Source organism: Temnothorax americanus, unplaced genomic scaffold, assembly GCF_048541705.1.
Source record: "Temnothorax americanus isolate GAGA-0224 unplaced genomic scaffold, ASM4854170v1 Scaffold93, whole genome shotgun sequence".
NCBI lineage: Eukaryota > Metazoa > Arthropoda > Insecta > Hymenoptera > Formicidae > Temnothorax > Temnothorax americanus.
In genome coordinates this window covers 294,436-315,957 of record NW_027509816.1, presented here as the reverse complement: position 1 = coordinate 315,957, position 21,522 = coordinate 294,436, and the positions used below count along the sequence as shown (strand labels likewise).

The window sequence follows — 21,522 nt, the reverse complement described above, 5'->3', positions numbered from 1 at the left end:
GATCGATCATACAACAATAGCGTCTAACCGAGACGAGAAGGTACAGCAAGTGTCCGTGGAGTATCCGGCGTGTCGTATTTCCGTGCATCGATCCGTGTCCTCCCCCCCGTCGTTCATCGACACCGACATTGTGACGACCTGCGGTTTTTTGTCGCGGTGATCGTTAAGTGCGTAACAGCCATCGCGCAATAGATAAGCCTTTTAACACTTCACGGGACTCGGCACTGAATAATGCCGCGTGTTACGCGCGATTCGTCGTCGCGCGGCTCCGCTCTGCGTTGTGTTATTGAGTGGAAGACTGATAACGGCGGCAGAGAGAAACCGCCCTCGACGTAACATCGTGGCTGCAACGACGAAATGCAACCGCGATAACAGTGTAATCGAGAGCGGACATAGAGCGCAGGGATGTTATTGACGTGATCGACGTTGCGTGAGCGGGCAACGCACTCGGGGAGCGAAGGGAAGCGGGACGAATATTTTCTCTCGGCGATACGTTTGTCGCCTACAATTTTATCCCAACATTTTTAATCGCCACGGCGATCCTGCACAAGTTGTAGCTGCGTTTTCGTTCAAACTGTCTACGATCGAATTCGTTTACGATCAAGGATTTCACTTTTCGCTCGATCCCCTATGCGAGAACGATGAATCGAATACGAATGCGAATTGGAGAAAAATTCATTCTTTTAAACTGAATCGAATCAGTGAAGATTGCATTGACAAAATAAAGATTAGTATTTCACTTATCTTCAATGTAAACGCTCACACTTTGTTCTTCCATCTTATATCTCACTAATTATAATAAGTAGAAATAAAATGTAAAACTATAGTAACAGTTGTACATATTCGTAAGATATATAACTTGAAAAGTTTCCTAAATTTTTACCTCCATATCTATTGAATGAAACTCATATAACTATTTAATTCAAAATTATATTACATTTTTCTTTACTCTTAACCCTTAAGTACTGTTCACAGTCAGTAGTCTAATATTGATTAAAATAGTAATCTTACTAATTAACGAGATTTTACTGTAAAATCATACATATTTGTAAAATATAATTTTCGAAAACTTTTTACATTTTGGACCGATATTTTTTTAGGAAAATTCTTCATATATGGAATAAAACTGACATAACTCAAATTCAGAGGCATATGTCATGTTTTTTTTACTCTTATTGAGCTTTCTGGTTAATCCAGCAATTATAATATTACTGATTTGAACAGTCTACTACTAACTGATTCTTTTCGGAGAAATCTCACTAAATGCAGCGCTATATTTTAATTGCTACTATACTTTTCGCTCTGCTTTTAAACAATAATATAATAAAATCGTTTGTTTAACCTTTTGTTCGTCTAAAGAATTTTGTATATGTTTTACCATGTACCTCTACGCCACAGTAGAATTTTTATTATTATAAGCATATATACGGAAAAAACGGTTTTGCTGAAGCATCTAAAAATTTAGTTAAATTTTGTTGCACCATCAAAATATTTATAGTAGATCGTTGAAGTATGATGATAATGCTGTATAAAGAATGTTGACATTTTAGCAATCAGTTTGAATGTTCTATATACATAATTATTTTGATGGTGCAAAATTATTTTCAGATCTGTATCTAGCTAAACTTTTAGATACTTCAGCAAAATCGTTCTTTCCGTGTAGTGACAAAATATAGTATAATATGATTAAATAAGACTATATTTTTATGTGTGTTGAATTACGCACTTCTTACTTTAGATACATCGTTTATTTACCTATTTATCATTAAAAATTTTACATTCCGTCCATCCAACCGCATTACAGCTCAAAGATCAGGCTCTGGCATCATTTATTACATTAAACGTCGCCCTCAGTCTAAATTTTATATTAGACATTTATTTGTTACAAGAGTTGAAAAATTTCGATTACGTTGGTCACCAGATGATTATTAGGGCATCACTGAAGAATCCAAAAATCAGATGTCGATTATGGATGACTACAATGGCAATCACGTGTTAAGAGAGCAATGTCGCGTACAGATGCCGTAATCGCCGAAAAAACGCGTTGTTTGCGCACATACGATGCGGTAATCGAAGCGTTAATGCGTTCCGCGTGTGCTCTTATTATTTACATGATCGCGACGACGCGACGACGTCGACGGCGCGGTCATTTTTGCGTGCCAAGTGCCAAGCCGGTCCCGCATTAAGATCCACGTGTTGGCAACGCTATGCGTTCCCGCTTATCGTCGCTGCCGAACTGCTACGCAAGTCCGACTCACATTCCTTTCATCAGTAACAAATGAGCCGGTGTGCGAAGCCGCCACGAAGCCACGTACGTAACGCCGTTGCGTTGGCAGGTGGACGGAGACAGCGCGCAAATCGATGCTCGCGCATTGATTTATTAACGCGATACACGCCGCGCCGCGCCGTATGGTATAACGTCACATATTCGCTCGGTATTGTGATACACTGGCTGCTTGATAATAAATGCTAAAGTTGAAATAACTTTTTTTCCAATCGCATTTCTCTCCAGTCTCTATTTCTTGACCTTGGATTGCGCCGTTTCGAGTCCAGCTTATTGATCTCCCTGGCAATATTTGCTTCGAATCTCGATAAATAGTATTTTAATCTCGAATCGAAATTCTATTATAAACTCTACATTGAGATGACAATCGGATGTTATTTCTGTCATCTACAATTCCCACAATTCACCGAAATATCTACTAATTTGATTTCATTTGTTAATATATTCTAATTATGATTGCAACTGAATCAGCTGAATGCTAAAAATAGCTGGTCTCAATGCGCCAATTTGTATATGAAAAATTAATGGTTGAGAGCTTGCAGCAATGCAGCATGCCTGTCTATTATAGATCGAAAATTTGAGCGCAGCGGTGCGAACGACGGAGACAGCTAGAGTGGATAAGAAACTCGAGTTCCCCCCGAGAACGACGTTAGCGAATAAAGGGTTAAGTAGTTGTGGCGTCTGGGGTGCGTCATCAACGCGGCAGTGGCAGCGACAGAGGGAGACTAGACTAGACTCGACTCGCGGCTGTATCGGCTTGCGGCTGGGCCCATTAGCGTGACGCGATGCATCGTCTACATATAAATACCCACCGACGCTGCGGCCGGTACCACCGGTTGCCACTTTGTGGCAACGCGAGCTATAGCGAGCGAGCGAGCGAGCGAACGAGAGGACAAACGAACAAACGCAGCGCACGAGCGGAGCACCGGGCGCAAGCGCTCTGACGTAACGTTATATCACTCTCGAGGCTTTATACATACTCTATCGAGAGGAGGTCTCCCCCCTACCCCAAGCGCGGCTCCATGTGGCGCCTGAGCAGCGCCGGTGGGGGTAGAGCTCTCCTCTTCCGCGAGACACCCTCGGCGGCGACGATGTCAAACTCAGTCGCGAGCCGAGTATCGTGTCGCTCGTGCGTGTGTCGTATCGCGTCGTGTCGTGTCATTGCGCGTCCTCCGTGTCGTTGTATCACGCGCGCGATACGATAAGACAAAGGGCCGCGTTATCTCGCGGCCTTTCTCGCACGTGGGAGAGAAAGAGAGAGAGAGAGAGAGAGAGAGACAGAGAAAGGGAGAGATGTGCACGTCAGGTTCGTCTCTACAATTCTCACCCCACTCCAGTCCTCTCTCTCTCTCTCTCTCTCTCTCCCCCCTCTCCCTCCTTCCTCTCTCTTTTTTCTCTCTCTCTCTCTCTTTGCCGTTGTTGTCGTTTTGCGATAGTAGGGTGGAAAAAGTAGTCGAGTGAATAAAACAGCGCGCCGCTTCAGCGCTAACTCGCTCCGATAACGTTCTCCTCTCTCGCGGATTCTTGATATACTCCGATTTTCTCGTGCGCAACGTTCCACGGTGCATCTCACCGCCGGCGGTAGTTGACGAGTCTCGCGAAATAGCCCGATATCGGAGCGATTCAAACCGCCCAAGCCCACGACGACGGATTCTCGCGAAGCGCTCTCGGTCCTTTTCCGACCGGGAATATCGGGAGGGATATCGGAAGATTTGGTATACGTGCGTGAGCCAAAATCGATAACCGTGGGGCACGGATACACGAAACGTTCTGGCAGACGCGTCGCGACGCCACGCCACGAGTCGCGATACTATATGTGAATTGTACGTACACGTTTAACCCTTAAATTTATCTCTGATGAGAATTTTCACATCCGAGGATGCCAAGGCCTAAGAATATATAGGACGCTACCAGCGTATTTACGTGTTTCTCTACTTGTATTTCAGATTTTAAATAAAGATCATTATCTTGCTTTATATCTTGCTTTACATTTCAAGCGCGATTGTAATTAATAGTAATTACATACAAAATCTAAATACAAAATCTACGAGTACTATCTAGATTGGTTAGTAGAAAATAATTTAAATTTTAATCATTTACTATTATACATATATGTGTATAAAACGAGGTATAAAATTAACTTTACATAAATATTGCAATGTATCGAAAACTCGAATACAATTAAATTAAGGGTTAAAATTTAAGGGTTAAATGCATGATTTTGGTTACTACAAAATTGCCGTATAGGTAACACGCGATAATTATTAAAAGGTATAGAAATTAGCTTCTCTCGAGCAATAAGCATTTTATAGCGTCAACGAAATATACAAACTCCGATTTCGCCGCGATGCGCTAAGTCGCTCTAGTTTTTTGTTGCACTATTGAGGCAGCCACGTGTCCTCGATCGATATAGGTTAACGAAGTTCGCACGTGCAACGATTATGTAGAATTGTAGATCGTTAATCCGGTGGCAACGAGCTAGAGAAGTGACGAAAAGCGGAAGTATTAAACCGACGGTGGGGGGGGGCAATAGATGAAGGAGGGAAATGGGAGGGAGAACGGAAAGAATGGGACGAAATGAGAGAGAGATAAAAGGAAAGCGTGTGATTTCCCAGGAATGCACACAACGATCGTGGATATCGGCCCATATAACTAAGGGAGAAGCATGCGGCGTGTACAGCGCACACAGAGAGATACCCGTAACCCCGGTGCAATCCCGATTGCAGTGCTGATGCATCCCGGCGCTCCGAGAATCGCCACCGATCGCGCTGTCCTAACATCGTGTCTCTCCATGTAGGTATATGTATAATATAAGGTACACAATATACATCCTGTATTGCATTCTGCGCGCGCATATGGATTTTCGAGAGGGGATTTAAGTTTGGATTTTCGTTACAGCATGCCGCTACGCGTTTCGTAATAAGACGCTCAGCGAACAAAACAAACGTGCATGCTTATGCAAAGAGCCGCAGTTTTATTTGAAAGCTAGAACACGTATTTCCGCGATGAGCGAGATACGAGGAATTTAAATTTTTCCCATCAAGTGGCTACACCGATCTGAAAGCGTGTTCTGCGTTTTCGATTAAGAGAATTGCGCCGTTATAAGTCCGTTGGGTCAAGATACGTCTTCCTGGACCGGTATACGGACCGGCGAAATCGCGAGATACACGCGAAGACGGGATGATAGTTATTTCGAATCCGATCGGTGGTGCTTTGCCCGCCGAACCGGCGAAACAGACTGGACCAGATGTTGTCTAAATCCGTACCATCACGCCGACATGAACTTTTCTCCTCGCCTCTCTCTCTTCTCCTTTGCTTCTCGGTACTACTGTGCAGAGCCATTTTCCATCCTTACTACTACTAGCTGTCACCGTCAAGACTAACACATCCGAAGATTCCCTATCTTTCTGTCTAAACTAAGATGTACACCGGCGAAACTTCCCACTTTTCACATTCCGAGATCCAAGGAAAAAAGGAAAGAAAAAAGTAAAGTTAAGAAATGTTTATGTTCAAGTTTCGATTAGTTGCCCGGGTATTTTTGCATTCAATTATTTGGTACGGAAGGTAATGTAGAAGTTTTAGACGCGATCGATTGGGCACGCGCAATAAAGGGTGGTAAAGGGACAATATTAGCTATAAAAAATTTGGATGTATTTATCGCGCTCCCCATCTTGTTACTCGCTCGCTACATTCGCGCGTGGAGTCGCGCGCGTGCGGCGACGACGGACGCGGACGGCGCGTGTATATTTCTGGCGGAACGTCAAGTGGGATAAGAAGAGTATTTCTCAAAGCAGTTCAGAGGTGCATCGGCCGTCTCGCAAAGGTCGAGTTTCGAGGGACTCGAAACGCGAATCGAATGTCGTTTACACGTTCTAAATTCCTAGCGTCTTTCAAGGGAAAAGAAAACGTACACGGAATTGCGATTACAGTTGTCGACGCAATTGACGTACGTGGACGTCGTTAATCTTGCTGAAAGGATTAATGCGGCTCAAACACGTCCAACTTACGTCCGTTCGCTTCAGCGTCATTGATGGTCGGCCGAGCTGGAGAGGATCGTTTAGTAAAGGTCGCTGGGTTGGAGAGTTTTTCTTCGAAGACCTCTGAAATTTTATTTATTTACTTATTTAATGACACGCGGAAGTCCGAGATGATGTTTGCTCAACGTCAACCGTGCGTAAATTTACTTTCTTACGTGCAAACTTTTGTTTGCTGTTCCATTTATTCAACCATTTATCTTCTGTTAAAAGACGAACCTTGTAAAGATTAACAAAGGATAAAAAACTTGTGATTTTGTTTCTTACAAATATTCATATCTGCGCAGAAGATTGCCGGACTCGATATCACGACGCGCGACGTTACGAGGCAATTGCCGACTTCAGTTGCGTTGTTGGTTTTCACCATTTCGGTGAATTTTACCGCGCTCGCCATAAAACCGTACGAATCAAATGTCCAAGTTTACGATTCGTAATGCGGAACGACAAATCACTTCAGACATCGTTGTTGATGGGCGAAACGATTACGTTGAAATCCTGTAATAAATCGCTCGCGTGACGCGCGTTGGCAAAACCGCATTTATTTCTCATATCGCTGCGTGCGATTAAATGTGTTTGTCTTCGCAATTGTCATACTGCACGTACGAAGATGCTATTTATTATCAGGTTATGGAATGTATTGTACCATTTTTCGATCTTAATCTACTTGCCGTGACATTTGTTAGCGCCAGTAATATTACATTATCAATTTAATAATGTGATATTACATTTCCATCAGCTTTGGCATAGAACTGCATTTCAAGTCTAAACAGTAATCGCATGGTTCAAAAATATAAAAGCGAAATTAAATAAAATTCCCTAAAATTGTTGTAAAACTTAAGATCCCGCCCGATGACCTGATAAAAATCAATATTTAAGTATTGTTTAGACGCTAGCGTCGTAAGTTAAATCGAATAATCGATTTAATTAGGGGGATGGAAGGGGTTTTTAGGTACTCTAAGCTGTGTTGTAAGTCTGACAAGTTAATCGGCGCGCAGTTTATTAAAGTTGGAAAAAATAGATGTGTAGTACACAAAAAAATATTATTAGGCTGCTAAGATCCAAGCTCGGACCGTATTTGGCTTGTTTAAAATTGATTTATTGTATATCATATAACGGTCGTGTTTTCTCTTATTATCAATATTTATTTATTTATTTTATGTTATCTCTGTTGCCATATACAGGGTGTTTCCTAAGTAAGTACAAAAAATTGGAGGAGATATTCTGGGGAGTTTATTTTAGGAAGAAAAGGTTTAATAAAGGCTTAATGAACATATGCTCTAGACTGCTTTGTTTTCAAAATAGTTGTGAAAGAAATATGAAAATTTCGAAAATTTCAAAAATGTTTGAGGATATTTTATTCAAACAAAACAAGTAGCTTTCTTCGCCAGTAAATAAATTCAAAACAGAAGTCGTTTTTTCGACCCAACTGGCCAAATAATTAATATATTTAAACTCACAACGTTTTGACCGGAATTTCGGTTCTTCTCAAGTGAGAAAATTAATCAAGCCATACATCCTCAAAAACCGCGTACAAAATATCCATTACGTCGCTGACATCGTGCCCTAATCACATCATGCATACGTTAAAGCTAAAAAGTGAAATAAACTCACGATAGTCAATAAGATAAAATAATTGCTCAGAAGTCATAAGATGAAAAGTTAGAATAAAAAATAGAATTAAATTAAAGTAAAAAATGTACAGAGTAAAATAAAAAGCTTTTTGTCTTGACGCACAGGATATATGAGCTTTTTATTTTACTCTATATATTTTACATTTTTTACTTTAATTTAATTCTATTTTTTATTCTAACTTTTCATCTTATGACTTCTGAGCAATTATTTTATCTTATTTACTCTATCGTGAGTTTATTTCACTTTTTATAGCTTTACGTATGCATGGCATGATGTGGTTAGGGCACGATGTCAGCGACGTAATGGATATTTTGTACGCGGTTTTTGAGAATGTATGGCTTGATTAATTTTCTCACTTGAGAAGGACCGAAATTCCGGTCGAAACGTTGTGAGTTTAAATATATTAATTATTTGGCCAGTTGGGTCGAAAAAACGACTTCTGTTTTGATATTTTATTCAAATTTGGTATACGTACATGTAATATTAAGAATTTCCATTTTCCAGGACCGATAAAACATTTTTAAATCCACCAGGGGCGAGCGTATAAGTAATTTTGTACTTTGAAAACGAAGCAGCTTAGGGAATATGTTTATAGAACTTTTTCTTTCTAAAATATGCCACGGAATATCTCCTTCAGTTTTTTGTACTTACTTAGGAAACACCCTGTATATTTTCAATTTTTGAAATATTTTGCACACAGTGTTGCATTCAAGTGCAAATTTTTAAATGTTCGGCGAGGAACGAGCATTCCCGGTCATGGCATTGTTCTAAAATAAAATATCTTTCGCGTCAATTAAACGTATTTACGTCTCTTGCTAAATGCGCGCCGCAGTAACACGCGGTGGTTAGTTTCTTGCAGTTTTCAATGACGCGCACGATGGAAGTTGTCGGTTCGAGGACAAAAGCGACGCGAGAGAGCGAGCTGTGTCTCCTGGTTGCAGGTGAATTCTCGAGTGAAAAAGTGGAAGCGCGGGGAGGGAGAAAAAAAGGGAAGAGAGAGAGCGGGAGTGAAACAGTCTTCGACTGCGTGCATGGCTTTTTCATTATCGCGATTGTTCTGCAATGAGTACCGACAATGGCCGACACAACGACAATTTTTTTCGTCGCGACTTGAAAGAAGAAGAATTCCCTTCCACCTTCCACCTCCATCCGCGCATTCCCTTCTTTCCCGCGACCCCACCGTCCCTTCGCTCGTCCGGTCACATCTCTCTATCGTGATTGAACGTAACTGAAACGAGGTTACAGAGTGTCAATATTATACGTCATCGGTTCCTGGCCTTCTTGTTTCCTACCTTGAAACGGAGTTTCGTCGTCGCTTCGTCTTGACACCGAATACAAAGATTCCGCGAGTCAAAAAATTAGGTTTAAATTAAATAAATAGCGCAGGCAAACCCGCGTGTTTTTTTACGGATAAACTTATAAGGGAACTAAGGGAAGTATCTTGTTGGCGGAGCGATCTTTTTTTTTTAATCTGTCGAAATTAGGCGCGCGTGTGGCATCGGCATCGGTCGAGAGGTTTGGCGCACATTCAAAAGTGCGGGTTCCAGTTGGACCTGGCATTCGAACGTCCAGACCTGTGCCAATTTTTTCTCCAGCGGCTCGTCATTTCTCGCGGTCGTGGGTTTACGATACCTCGCCGCGATAAATCCGTTCCAATTTCTTTACGCCGCTGAAACGAGAACTCGAGAAACGTATTCATAAATGGAGAACTTGATCCGAGCATGAATCGCGGGGGTATATCCGGAGGCACCATTTGGCGTCCGGAAGACATTCCGATGGAAAAGGGAGACGCGAATACGATCGATAGCCGGTGTCTTTCCCGATCGTGTGTAAAATGTCGCTCGTTTAATAATTATTATCCGCGCTTAGGCTAAGAGCTACTATTTGATGCATGATACAACGACGTGGGTTGCCGAGACGAGAAATTTATGGCGACGTTGCGGCCTTGCCAATTTCTTATTTATCTCTATTTACACGTCTACCCCCGTGTAACCGAGCTGTAACAGTTCATAAGTTCAGTCTTTATTACTGCAGGCAATTACTTTGCGAGTGCCGCTTCGTGTTTCATGCCCCTCCGCTTTTCCTTCGAGAGTAACGAAGATCGCCTAACGTTTGTCAAATTTATCGCTCTGTCGAATCTGTTACGAGGTCGATTAGTTTCGTGAGTTCTACGAGAGAATCGACGTATCAGTTTGGGAAAAAGACTATCGATGTTTTGAATGGCATTTATAAAATTCACGGGAGTCTTCCCGGGTTTTTCCGACGCATATATCGCGTTAATTACTAACAAGATGAGAGGCGGAGATCTTGTTGGCAGTTCCTCGGCCAAGTTCTTTTCCTTATCATTTATTTAAGCGTCCGTTAAACCATTTCAATCGCTCACCTTTAAAAGACTTTCAGTTTAGCTAAAGGGACCGCGTTAGAGTAAAAACCACGCGGCCCGTCGCTATTCCACCGTCCGGTCTCGTTCTCGTCAAGCTACGTCCGTTTCGTTACAGCGGTGAATGACGTCGCGAAGACGACAGGTGGAACTCGGGAGAACGCGGCCGGCCAAAGAGACTAACCTAATTTGCGGAGATAAAACGGTAGGCGTAAGTGCGCGTACCCGAAAAATCCATTAAAGTTCCTGCGGCTTTTCACATTTTATAAAATTAAAGTATTACACGTGATTCTCGCGGTATCCTTGGTTAGCCTCGAAATTCGCACTTGCGCAATTATATCTTGTCTCATGCAGAATTTACATATATGTATAATTATCGAGTTCTCTATGGACTATGAGTGCGATGCATACGTATATATTTAGATGCATTTTTATCTCTTTGTTTTCAAATCGAAAGATTACAGGAGATTTTCTAGAGGCATCCTATTATCACAAAACAATAAAACATAACAATTGTCTCAAATTAGTACACGGAAAGAACGGTTTTCTCGAAGTATATAAAAATTAAAGCAGATATTGATCTGAAAATAATTAAAATGTTTAAATAATTACGTATAGAACGCTCAAGCATGATGACAATGCTGTAAAAAGTTTTGATTTAGCAACCAGTGTATAATATAATTATTTAGATGGTCCAACATAATTATTTTTCTGAGCAACGATCAAGTAACTTTTCCCGTAGGGCGGAAACGTGAATAATGAAAAGTTTTATGTAACTATCTCTCTATTGGTGTTGAATAGAAAGAGATAATTACATAAAAATTTTCACTTTTCACGTTTCCGCTCTAGGAGAAAAGTTACGTGATCGCTGGTCAGATCTGTATTTAACTTAATTTTTATATATCTTTAGTAATAAAACCGTTCTTTCGGTATACTATTTAATCAAAACAAATTCGCGACGCATTCTCTACTCCTAGATAACATTAATTCACAAAAATTCAATGTATATCAACTATCCATGTTGTCATTGCCTAGTATCAAAGCCTGAAAATTTACGTTAGTGTAGATTGAGTAGAGATTAATATATTAGAAAAAAAGCTGGGGAAGGGAAAGAAAGAGGAAGGGGGAAGCTTGAGCGAGAGAGCGTGTCTCTTCGACCGCGAGCAGCGACGTTTAATCGGGCCGAGCGGTACGTGGACCATGACCAACGAGAAACCGTGCCCATTCTGGTTCGCCCACGTGACGACGACGACCACGGCGATTCTGGCACGGTATCCGATCCGTGCCGAACGTTTGTCGTTGACTTTCGCGACGCCTATGATGGATCGCCGCTCCGGGATTACCGCAGCGGCCGCGGCACTCCATTCGTTCAAACAACACGGAGATTAAATCCAAATATACTCGCCACGCCAATTTGGAGCAATGAGCGATCTAGCGAAGTTCTCGAGATCCGCGTACGTCGATTTTCCGTCGACGGATGGCGATGGCGATGTCATGATGGAAGTGACCACCGATGATTATGGAGACACGTGCGAGCGCATCTGAACGTCTTTACGATGCATCGATGAAAATTTCATAGAGACCATGCGTTAGACATATCTCACAGAGATTTCACTATACGGAATAAAATTGATTTTGCTGTTTATTCGATAACGTATCGCGAGTGTTTTACGTTACAGAGAGAAAAAAAACGGTTACAACGCAACCGTAAAATGGATTCTAACAACGATCGCGTTATTTATAGTTAGCGGGAACGTGCGCGAGATTTTTCGAAAGACATTTACGATCAGCGTACAACTTTGCATACAGCTGTAAAAATCTACGCGCACGTATATTATACGCACGAGCTTATGCCAACTTCATTCATTCTATATACATTTACATTTCCATCGTTTTAATACTTCAATACAAGCTACAAATTATTATATTATGCGATGCGAGATAATAAATCTTTAATAAATGAATCGTAAATTTTATTTGTGGCTTACAAATCTCAGAACTCGATCGTTGATTCTTAACATTTGCTATTCTCGCATCGTTCATATTATTGCCCGCTGAAAAGTTGCCGAAACGAGCGAGACACGCGATACGAGATCACGAGAAAGAGAGAGACGGGTCGCGTCGTCTGTATCCTGGCACCGTGCACCGATTCGATCGCATTCGTTCGCATTCGTTCGCTTTTATTGCCGCGGTACACTGCATAAAATGCCTGCGCCGCGCGCCGTGCAAATGGCGAAAGAGGATTTACGACTTCCTAGTCAGACCAGATGGAGAAAGTAGACGCGATTCTCGCGCCGTGCCGGCCGGCGAGCGCCGTGCACCGTCTTCCGTTTATAGTCGAGAACGACCCACTGTGTAATAGCTGTTCCATCCTGGCTGTCTCGATGTTATAGCGTATCGTGTCTTTTCGCGGCATTGATCACAAACCGCGAGCAGCGAACGCGCTATTTCAACAACGTTATTTTATCCCGTCTGTCATGAATCGAAATATATTTTCGAATTAACGCGGAAATATTTACGCCGGAATATTATGAATATTACAAAATCGATAATCTATCGACGCGATTAAATGTGGCGACCGTTGATGCTTCACGGAGGAAACTGACGCGATTGAATATGACGCGATTTTTCGCGATGAACGAGACGCGGCGAGCACTTTATTTCATTATTTACGGCACACGGGCTGCATTGGTTATAATAGCACTTTGATTTTGTCAATGATGATTAGCCCGTTCGGGCGGGCAGTATATACATTTCTCGCATGTCTGTTCGCTATTCGCCAGTTAGCAAAGTTTGCGCCGTGTAGAACTTGGACGAGTGGCGACTAGCGAGTGGCGCCGTGCTCTTCTGCAAGTTGATAAATAAGGAATAATCATGGGGATAGAAATAATTATTGGCGGGGAACGCTGGATTTTCATGCCGCGCCGCGCCGTGAAAAAGCGAAGGCTTTCGTGATTTCGAAAGCGAGGTAACGCGTGCGCCGGTCCATTTCGGTCCTCGCAATATGCGGAGAATAAATTTCAAGCTGCTTTCGAGAGGAGCACGGCGGATATACGACTTGTTTCCTTCGTCCGCGTTGCCAATTATCTTTTAGAAATGCTGCTGTTGAAAATATTTCAACGTCGTTGACGCAGTGCTGCAGCAAGCCGCTCATTCGCGTCAGGCATTTTGCAGAGATAATGGCGTTGTCTCTCGGTCGCTGTCATTCGCGAGCCGGCGGAATCGTGCCCCTTATCACCGCCGTACGAGCGGACAAACAATGGCGGCGGACAATGGCAGCGCTCGATCGACGACAATGGATTTTGTCGTGTTCTCTCTAATCCGCACCGGGACAGGACGCGGCGCATCGTCCGCCTCGACGAGATGCGTTTCTCTCTGCGGATATTCTCGCTAATTAGCGAGAATTTGTCTTCTCGTTCTTCGACGCGATGCACGATGGCGCGCGCCAAGAATTTACCCAGTTTTTGCGAGCGTAATTTTTGTTTATCGGTTTAAACCTCTCTAAACCGAAAAAATTTGAACCTTTAATTTGTTCAAGTACCGCTTGAAAATTTTAGATATATACTCCTAAATATCTCGAATTAATAATTTCTTTTACATTTATTCGGATTTTTTGTTGCGACTTGACGTTTTTACGTCTGGCTGCGATACGCGTATACACGTACGAGAAACGATGTATACAGTAGTCTCTGCTAATCCTGCTAATCGAGATTGACCCTTGCTCCAGGAAATCACCTCGGAAAGCCTCAACGAGATTTCCGCGCGCCAGGGATGATCCCCTCGTTATTATACGGAAAGGGTGGAGTCAGAGGGTTGCGGGACTCTCCGATTTTGCCGGGACTGTCCCGATTTTTCAATATTTGACCTGCGTCTCGGCAGGATGACAGTCGCCGCTAAATGTCGGGATGATGTTTAGAGAGCAGAAGTTTTAAATTATTTTAACAGTCATTTTGTGATTTTGTTTTCCCTATGTAAACAGGAACTATAATGTAAAACCGATATTGCTAAATTTTTCTGCTGAAAATATATCAGTATTGATTAAAAGTGGATAAATATCTTTAAAAGTGTAAGGAAAAGAAGCTATGTGATTTATTAATTATTGTATCTTGTGCTTTGAGCATTCCACCATCTAACGCGTTTGTTTGTGGAGCTAGTATTTTCCATGTCACTGAAATGGATAAATATTAGAATATAAAAGGCCATACTAAAGAAAGATAAAATATAGGTACTACATGCATATACTTGTAAATGTTTCTATTTTTTAAACTTACTTCCCTCTTTCCCCAATCAAAAGTCTCGATTTCTGTTAAGGGGAGGTTACACCTCAGAGGCCCAAAAAATGCCTCAATTTCAGGAATTTTTTTTAAATATAAAATAAATACATATGGAAAAAACTTTTCGGGGCTTTAATTTGTACATAAATAGAGATTAATTAAAAAATTTTTCAGAAGAAAATAATTAAAAATGGCGGCTCCAGCTCTCAGTCTACGAAGCCACACACGGCGTGGTTCTATGTGCGCGGGGCATTCCACAGCCTTGCCAGTTGATCTGAAACCAAAAAACCAAAAAAATTCTTAAAATAGATTAAATTTTGGGGGGCCTTATGATTTTCCGATTTTTAAAAAACCCCCTTATAACAAAATGGTGGCCGTTTGAAAAAAAAACCTTTTTTTTCCCTGTTTTTCTTTTGCTTCAACGTTCGAAAAAAATTATTTGCAATCAATTTTTTGAAAAAAAAAAACGCTTCCTGAAGGCCCCCTAAATTAAATTTCCTTTCTTTTGCGCCGTCATTCATTGAAATCGGTTCATCCGTTAAAGCTGTAGAGCGCCCCGCGCGCCGAAAAATGCTGTTTCGAGAAAAACGCGTTTAAAGTTTTACGTAGTAAAAAATCGTATTTAATGTTTGTTTTTGACAACTTACATCTAATCAGCCATTCCAGCACCATATAGAGTCCCTTCTTCTTCCTCAAAGAAATTGTTCTGCTGTATTTGCATGTTGATTTTTTCTATCCTGGCCTTTTTTACGAACTCCGACATGTTTTTATCCGCTGCCGCGATGCGCTTTTCGTCAGTCTTCACGGCGAAGTTTTTGCTGTTGGGCCCGACGATGATTCCTAACGTATTCATAGTTTTTAAAATAGATGAATAGCCTTCATTAAAAATACCCGCAGCTATATATGTCGCTATTCTTATTGTTTCTACGCCGCAATGAAGGTGTTTAGGGGCCAGTTTCCATATGCAAGCGTTAAAACTCTCATTATCATTTTGAGTGTTTCCACCGGTGCATCTTTGTAGCAAATCGTTACTGGAAAGAGCCTCATACACTGGTCGAATGGCTTTTTGAACCGATTCTTGAAGGGCAGGTTCGTGGTGGAAATCAGCGAGTCGACCCGTAGCTTCTGCGACACGCCACTTGCACCAACTGTTTTCTCCTGGCGGGCAGTTATCATGTTTAGGTTCGTCATCCGTGGAACATTTATGATGGAAAGTTGCCCACACAGCCTTTTTCATTTCCTCGGCCGAATCAGGGTGTCTTCTGATGGCAAGTCCATAATATAAAGTGAGATCTTTAATTAATTTGTCGGTCAACTTCCCTGCACCTTTGCCTCCGATACCTTTATTTTTTTTCTTGACATCGCGCAGTCGTGTACCCATCCGCTTCTGCACATGACCTATGCATTCTTTCTTTTGAATAGTGAGGTCACTATAGGGATCACATTCAAGGAGAGCACGGAAAGTTTTAGTGTCTCCGTCGCCGATGTACGAGGGCGCCGTCTATACCTGTTTTCCAGCCGACGGACCGTTCCGCCCGACAAGCTGTAACTCTTAAAATACTTTCGATATGAAAATATCCTTTTGCCCACGTATTCTTAACAACTTAAGGATGAAAATTAAGCAAAAAAATTCGATTTTTTCATCGTTATGAAGTGTAACCTCCCCTTAAGGAAAAGGTGCAAGAGAGAATTTTTTGTTATATTTTACCCTTAAATTCACTACAAACTTGGGACAACTTGGCAACCAAGGAATTTTTGAAATATACAAAAGACATTTTACAAACAACGTGATAAAAATTACCAAGCAGATTAGTAATTTTGAAAAATTATTGAAATTTTCTAGATATATTTTAGTGACATTAATCAAACATATTTTATATTTTAATGTAATAGATATTAATACTTTTTATTATGGTATAGATATTAATCAGAATAGCTCGCATAACATTCTTGGTGGATACATGTTGTCCTACAACTACCATGATTTCAGGGTAAATTCTAAGAGAAAATTCTCTCCGTGTGGTAACCCTGGGTAGTGGAGTAGACGATCGAATAATTTCGCTATTACCGACATCGATATCTACGACGTGTCATGAAAATCGTTCGGCCGTTTGTCTTACGATTGTTACGAGTCGGAAAATACGGCGTCGCGTCGAACAATGAGAATAGCATACGACTATACCGAAGTTCGTCGGGATTTACATGTGTAACGAGCGAGCTGTACTCCGTGAATGGTTAAAAACCAGCGCGCAAAAGTGGGCATTACAAGGAACACGGGAAAAGAATGGAGAAAGAGAGAAGAAAGGGAGGGAAAAGACAGTAAAGAGAGAGTAAAGGAGTCCAGGAGAATGGGAATCCATTAACGAGTGCCGTTTTCATACCTCCTCTATGCCATTCCCGTGCAATCGCCCCTCGCCTCTCAGTCCTGGTCCTCTCGCCGCTCGCTCTTAGCCGGCTGTATATCCTCCTCTCTCTTTTTTTCTCTCTCTTTCTCCATCTTGTTGCATTCACCGGCACAATAGATCGTTCATTACCGTTACCAGGATTCGCAAAGCAGAAAGATAGTAATGCGAGAAAAGGGGTGGCCGAGGTGTGAGTTTCTAAGTGTGCGTGCAGGACTTAATACGTATATGTGTATTTTACCCCGGAAACATATAGTGAGAACGTATAGGAGGCGGGCACAAAGAGAGGCGGTTGGTACTTTTAAAGAAGATGGCCGGATCTCCATATTTTCTATATATATAAGAGCAGCTTCACAGATCACAATTATGACAAAATCATGTCTGATATTGATTTAAATTTAAACTCGCTCTTCACTTTTAACTGCTTTACTTAACGATTTAATCGGTGATCATATATGTATATGTATATTGCGACGCTTTTTCCCCCTGTCTCGCAATCCGGTGGAAGGCTATCGTGGATTGGCAGCACGCGCAACTAATTCCGACACCAAAGATTGGGCGCCATGGTGCGACGGATCGCACCACCGTACACTATTATATCTAACGCGATATTCCCGGCAATACCTCAGGGCGTAGGGCTCGGTCAGGGAATTCGGAGAGAGGCGTCACGCAATCAATCACACAAAAGAATAAATAATAATAACATATAATATATTTAGTCAGGTAATGTCAATAGGTGTAGGTACAATCGCGGTCTGAGCCTCTCGTATTACCGCAAACATGTCGGATAGGCTGACGCACGAATGCCGCATAAATACCGCAATAAGTGCACGCGGTAATGTCGAATTAAACACTGTAGATTAAGGGCTCAGTCACAATGAGAAAAATATAAAATAAGATAAAGGAATAAGGAATAAGGCATGTGGTATCTCACTTTAATGTACGTGTACTGAAGTGAGATGCGACATTCCTTTATTCCTTATTCCTTTATATTATTCCTTATTTTTCTCATTGTGACTGAGCCTTAACGCACGCGAAGTTAGATGAACGCAACAGATAAACGCCGACGAACACACGGAAGCTTAACATAAGAAACAAGTACGATTCAGGTATCGCGGTACCTGGCTTCGAACTCACAACGAACTTACGCCACGAGGGCGACGAACCGACTCGCCGCACCTTCGGTTGCTTCTTCAACGCGCACCCGGGCCACCTCGATTCCGCACGACGCAAAAATTATGGGCGATCTTGCCGTGTCGACTACGCTGGCCGGCGGTTGCCCTCGAACACGAAATAAGGACTCGTATCGCGGACGATCCCGCGGCTTGCCACGCGAATCCCGAATTCTCTCGCAAGCACGGAGATTCCGCGGCCCCGCGCCGATCCCGTCGATCCTTCCGTCCCGCCAAACACAATATTCGCCGTCCTCGAGGGCCCGGATACGTTACTCAGATACGAGGGCGAGTGCCCTTCAAATTACATGACCACTCGCGGCTCGCCGTTACCCGCACAACTCGCTCCCATTATCGCCACGCAAGGCATCACTCTCATATGGCCAAGACGCGACACGAGTACGAACATAGACTCTAACACAATGAAACGCGACGCACGATTACGAATATGAACACCATGAAACGCGACACGATTATTTACATTAACGCAACGAGACGCTACGCAATTCGACCCGATTAATCCGACTCACATATCCCACGCCACGCGACAGTCGGCCGTGGCGGTGCTCGCAGGGATGGCACGATTGGTCTCTATGCACTAGAGAGCGCCCTCTTGGCAAGGCCCTGGCACAATTTCCACCCGACTCTATCTTAATGCGAGCGCAAGGTACCGCACGCGCTCATCTCGCAGTCCACAGGTAATCCTGCGGCGCTCAGGTAACCGATGCGTGCCATGGGCCAGTGCCTCGAGCGAACCCTCTTTTCCTTAACGCGGGGACGCCAGAGTGGTGACCTTACAATGCCTCGTAGTATCTCCTTCGGTCCGGCAGCTCGGAGTTCGGGCGATGCTCCCAGGTCTCTCGCCGGCACGACAGTGACGGAAACGATAGCCTGCCGGGATCGCGCCGGTTCCCCGCGCCTGCGCTGTAGCGTGTCGCTCGACCGGATTGCCGATCCTAGCGCTTCCTGCGCCTAGGCCGCACGTGCGCCGCTTTTTCCGGGGGCACTACTTCAATTCTAGGGCGCTCTCATCGGCGCCTCAGCTTCTCGCGCGCCTCCTCTTCCGGCGGCGCCGCTCCAACTACCTCCGATTCGGCGCGGGCTTTTCGAATCAACCGGCTGTCCGGGCCGCGATGATCGAGTCGGCGTTCGGGGACAGGCTGGCCGGGCCTCGGCCCCGTCCGCCGGCATCCCCTCGGGGCGATGCATGTACACAATGTATTTATTTAATTTTAATATATATTGTATATATATATATATATATATATATATATATATTTAATGCAATATTATATAAATATATGTATCAGTTTCTCTCGATATTATGTATATAAAAGATTAAAGTAATTTTATCTAAAAAATTATTAATTTACGAGTTGTTTCATATTTTATTCTGACACATTTTTATGTAAAATACAAAATATTCGGTAAAATATTTACATTTCGATACTTTAAGGTATTCCTTTCATGACACCAAAGTTTTAAGAATTAACTGATTTTTTGGTACAAGAAAGTTAAAATGCATATCTTTACGCCAGAAAAAAAATTAAACCACATTACCGAACATATAAAAAAGAATTATGACTTTGAAAATTCGATATTTTATATGTGACGTTATCGAAAAAGTCTATTTTCTACATTTCAATGTAATAATTTGTTTATCTTAAGATTTAAGATATTAAATATTAACTGCGCTACACACACACACACACACACACACACACATATTCGCTAAACTCTATACTTTCGATAGTGCCGATAAAAATACAGAGTCACCGAATATTTAAACAAAATATTTATGTTAAAAGTTGACTTGAAATGTGGTTTATAGATGAATATCTTTTATGGCGACTTTCAAGGAATTATTTGGCAACGTTGGCGCTGCAAGCTGTGCGCTCATGTCACACTTCAGTTTATATAATGTACGGTTTATTATCAATTTTTATTTTCACAAATTGTCCCTTATTTTTGCCCACATTACTCCTCACTTGTTATGTTTCTTATCACACATTATTATAATAAAATATCTCTTTGATAAAAAGAAAATGTCACAATATTCTCTGATTGATGAAATTGACACTCACATTGACACTTTTGTTATCAACTTCACGCATTTTACAATCAGCGCCTTGAAAAGCGCAGCGTTGCCATATTGTTCTGACAGTAAAATTTACCGAAAAATGAAAAATTTCTAAATACACATAATATTTTCACTTTTTTCTTATAATTAAACATAATAATCAATTATAACTTGATTTTATATAAGTTTAATGCAATATACAAGAGTTTGCTGAGGTTCTGCTTAAGCGCCTACAAAATACGCTCCTCCGTGAAAGGAATACCTTAAGGTGGTCCTTTCGCGGACCCAGTTAGTCAAGTAACAGTCCGTCATGAGGTAATTGAAAACAAACAGTGACAAACATTACACAACATCCCAATAATTATAATAATATAACATGATTTTACACGCACGATTTAATCGTATTTAATTATTTACTAATTAAAAAAATATCACAATAGTAGTGCGGTTGAACTCGATTTAGGTTAGGTCAGGCATGACAGTACGAGTAAAGCAATATGCGCGTGGATCCACTATTTATTTACCCTTATATATCAGAGCGCAAAACATTCGGCAAGCTCTTATTTTCAAGGTATGTACGAAATCCGGAAACTTCAGGGAATATTTTAAGACATGAATAATGTATTCATCTGATCGCTAAGTACACATGTATTATTCGTTGAACTGCGGGGTCCACTTGACGCTACAAATTCTTTGGAGCATCCTTCTTCTCTTTCTTTCTTCATTGAAAGAAAAGAGAAGAGGAATGCTTCGAAGCATTTGTAGCGTCAAGTGGACCGCAGCCTAAAACCTCGGTCGTGGCGATTTGCATCATTCTATCTTTCTCGTTCATTAGATGTAAACAAGGATAGAATGACAATGGCACGCTCCGCGAACGCACATTTAGAATGACTTATTTCTTGTAAAGTGTCGGTAACCTCACTTGATTTTTCGTACACATGTCCTTATTACTGTATATTTAACATATATCAAATTTAGGTACTTATCTAATACTTGTTTTCACGAAAAGACCACTTTAAAATACCATTAATAATATCGAAAAAAAAACCGATTTATGTGTAAGATTTGTGTATGATTTTGTGTTTTAAAAAGTGGGGTTGAGAGAGAGAGAGAGAGAGACTTTGACGTAGTTTTGAAAAATTAAAGAAAAAAACTATTTGTGCTATCAAATTTTATATAAAAAATGATGAAAACACACGGAAAGAACGGTTTTGCTAATAATATCTATAAAAGCTAGATATATGTAGATCTGAAAATAATTTTG

The 21,522-nt window shown here is 41.7% G+C and overlaps 2 protein-coding genes across 8 annotated transcripts in view; one reads left to right on the top strand and one right to left on the bottom strand.

Annotated features, from left to right (window-relative positions):
• Positions 1-21,522, top strand: part of Msi (RNA-binding protein musashi) — a 114,236-nt gene that overhangs the window by 29,448 nt on the left and 63,266 nt on the right. The window contains exons 1-2 of one of the 5 annotated variants that reach the window (XM_077426061.1): positions 3,374-3,590; positions 4,900-5,077. The exons of 1 other annotated variant lie outside the window; for it this stretch is intronic. The gene's annotated coding sequence lies outside the window, so the exon portion shown is untranslated. Of the gene's footprint in view, positions 1-3,373; positions 3,591-3,669; positions 4,108-4,899; positions 5,078-21,522 lie in introns of those variants that run through there. 3 more of the 5 variants (XM_077426063.1, XM_077426062.1, XM_077426067.1) reach the window with 3 other exon arrangements.
• On the bottom strand, positions 14,658-16,425 carry LOC143908397 (uncharacterized). 3 transcript variants are annotated; one of them, XM_077426058.1, is made up of 3 exons: positions 15,946-16,413; positions 15,252-15,866; positions 14,679-14,878 (listed from the first exon to the last, which is right to left on the bottom strand). In XM_077426058.1, exon 2 carries the CDS (start codon positions 15,839-15,841, stop codon positions 15,254-15,256), a length of 588 nt encoding a protein of 195 aa, XP_077282184.1. In that variant the 5' UTR covers positions 15,842-15,866; positions 15,946-16,413; the 3' UTR covers positions 14,679-14,878; positions 15,252-15,253. The 3 variants fall into 3 exon arrangements, with proteins under 3 accessions (XP_077282182.1, XP_077282184.1, XP_077282183.1); XM_077426056.1 differs by having other exon boundaries at positions 14,658-14,878; positions 15,252-16,420; XM_077426057.1 differs by lacking the exon at positions 14,679-14,878 and adding an exon at positions 15,000-15,177 and having other exon boundaries at positions 15,252-16,425.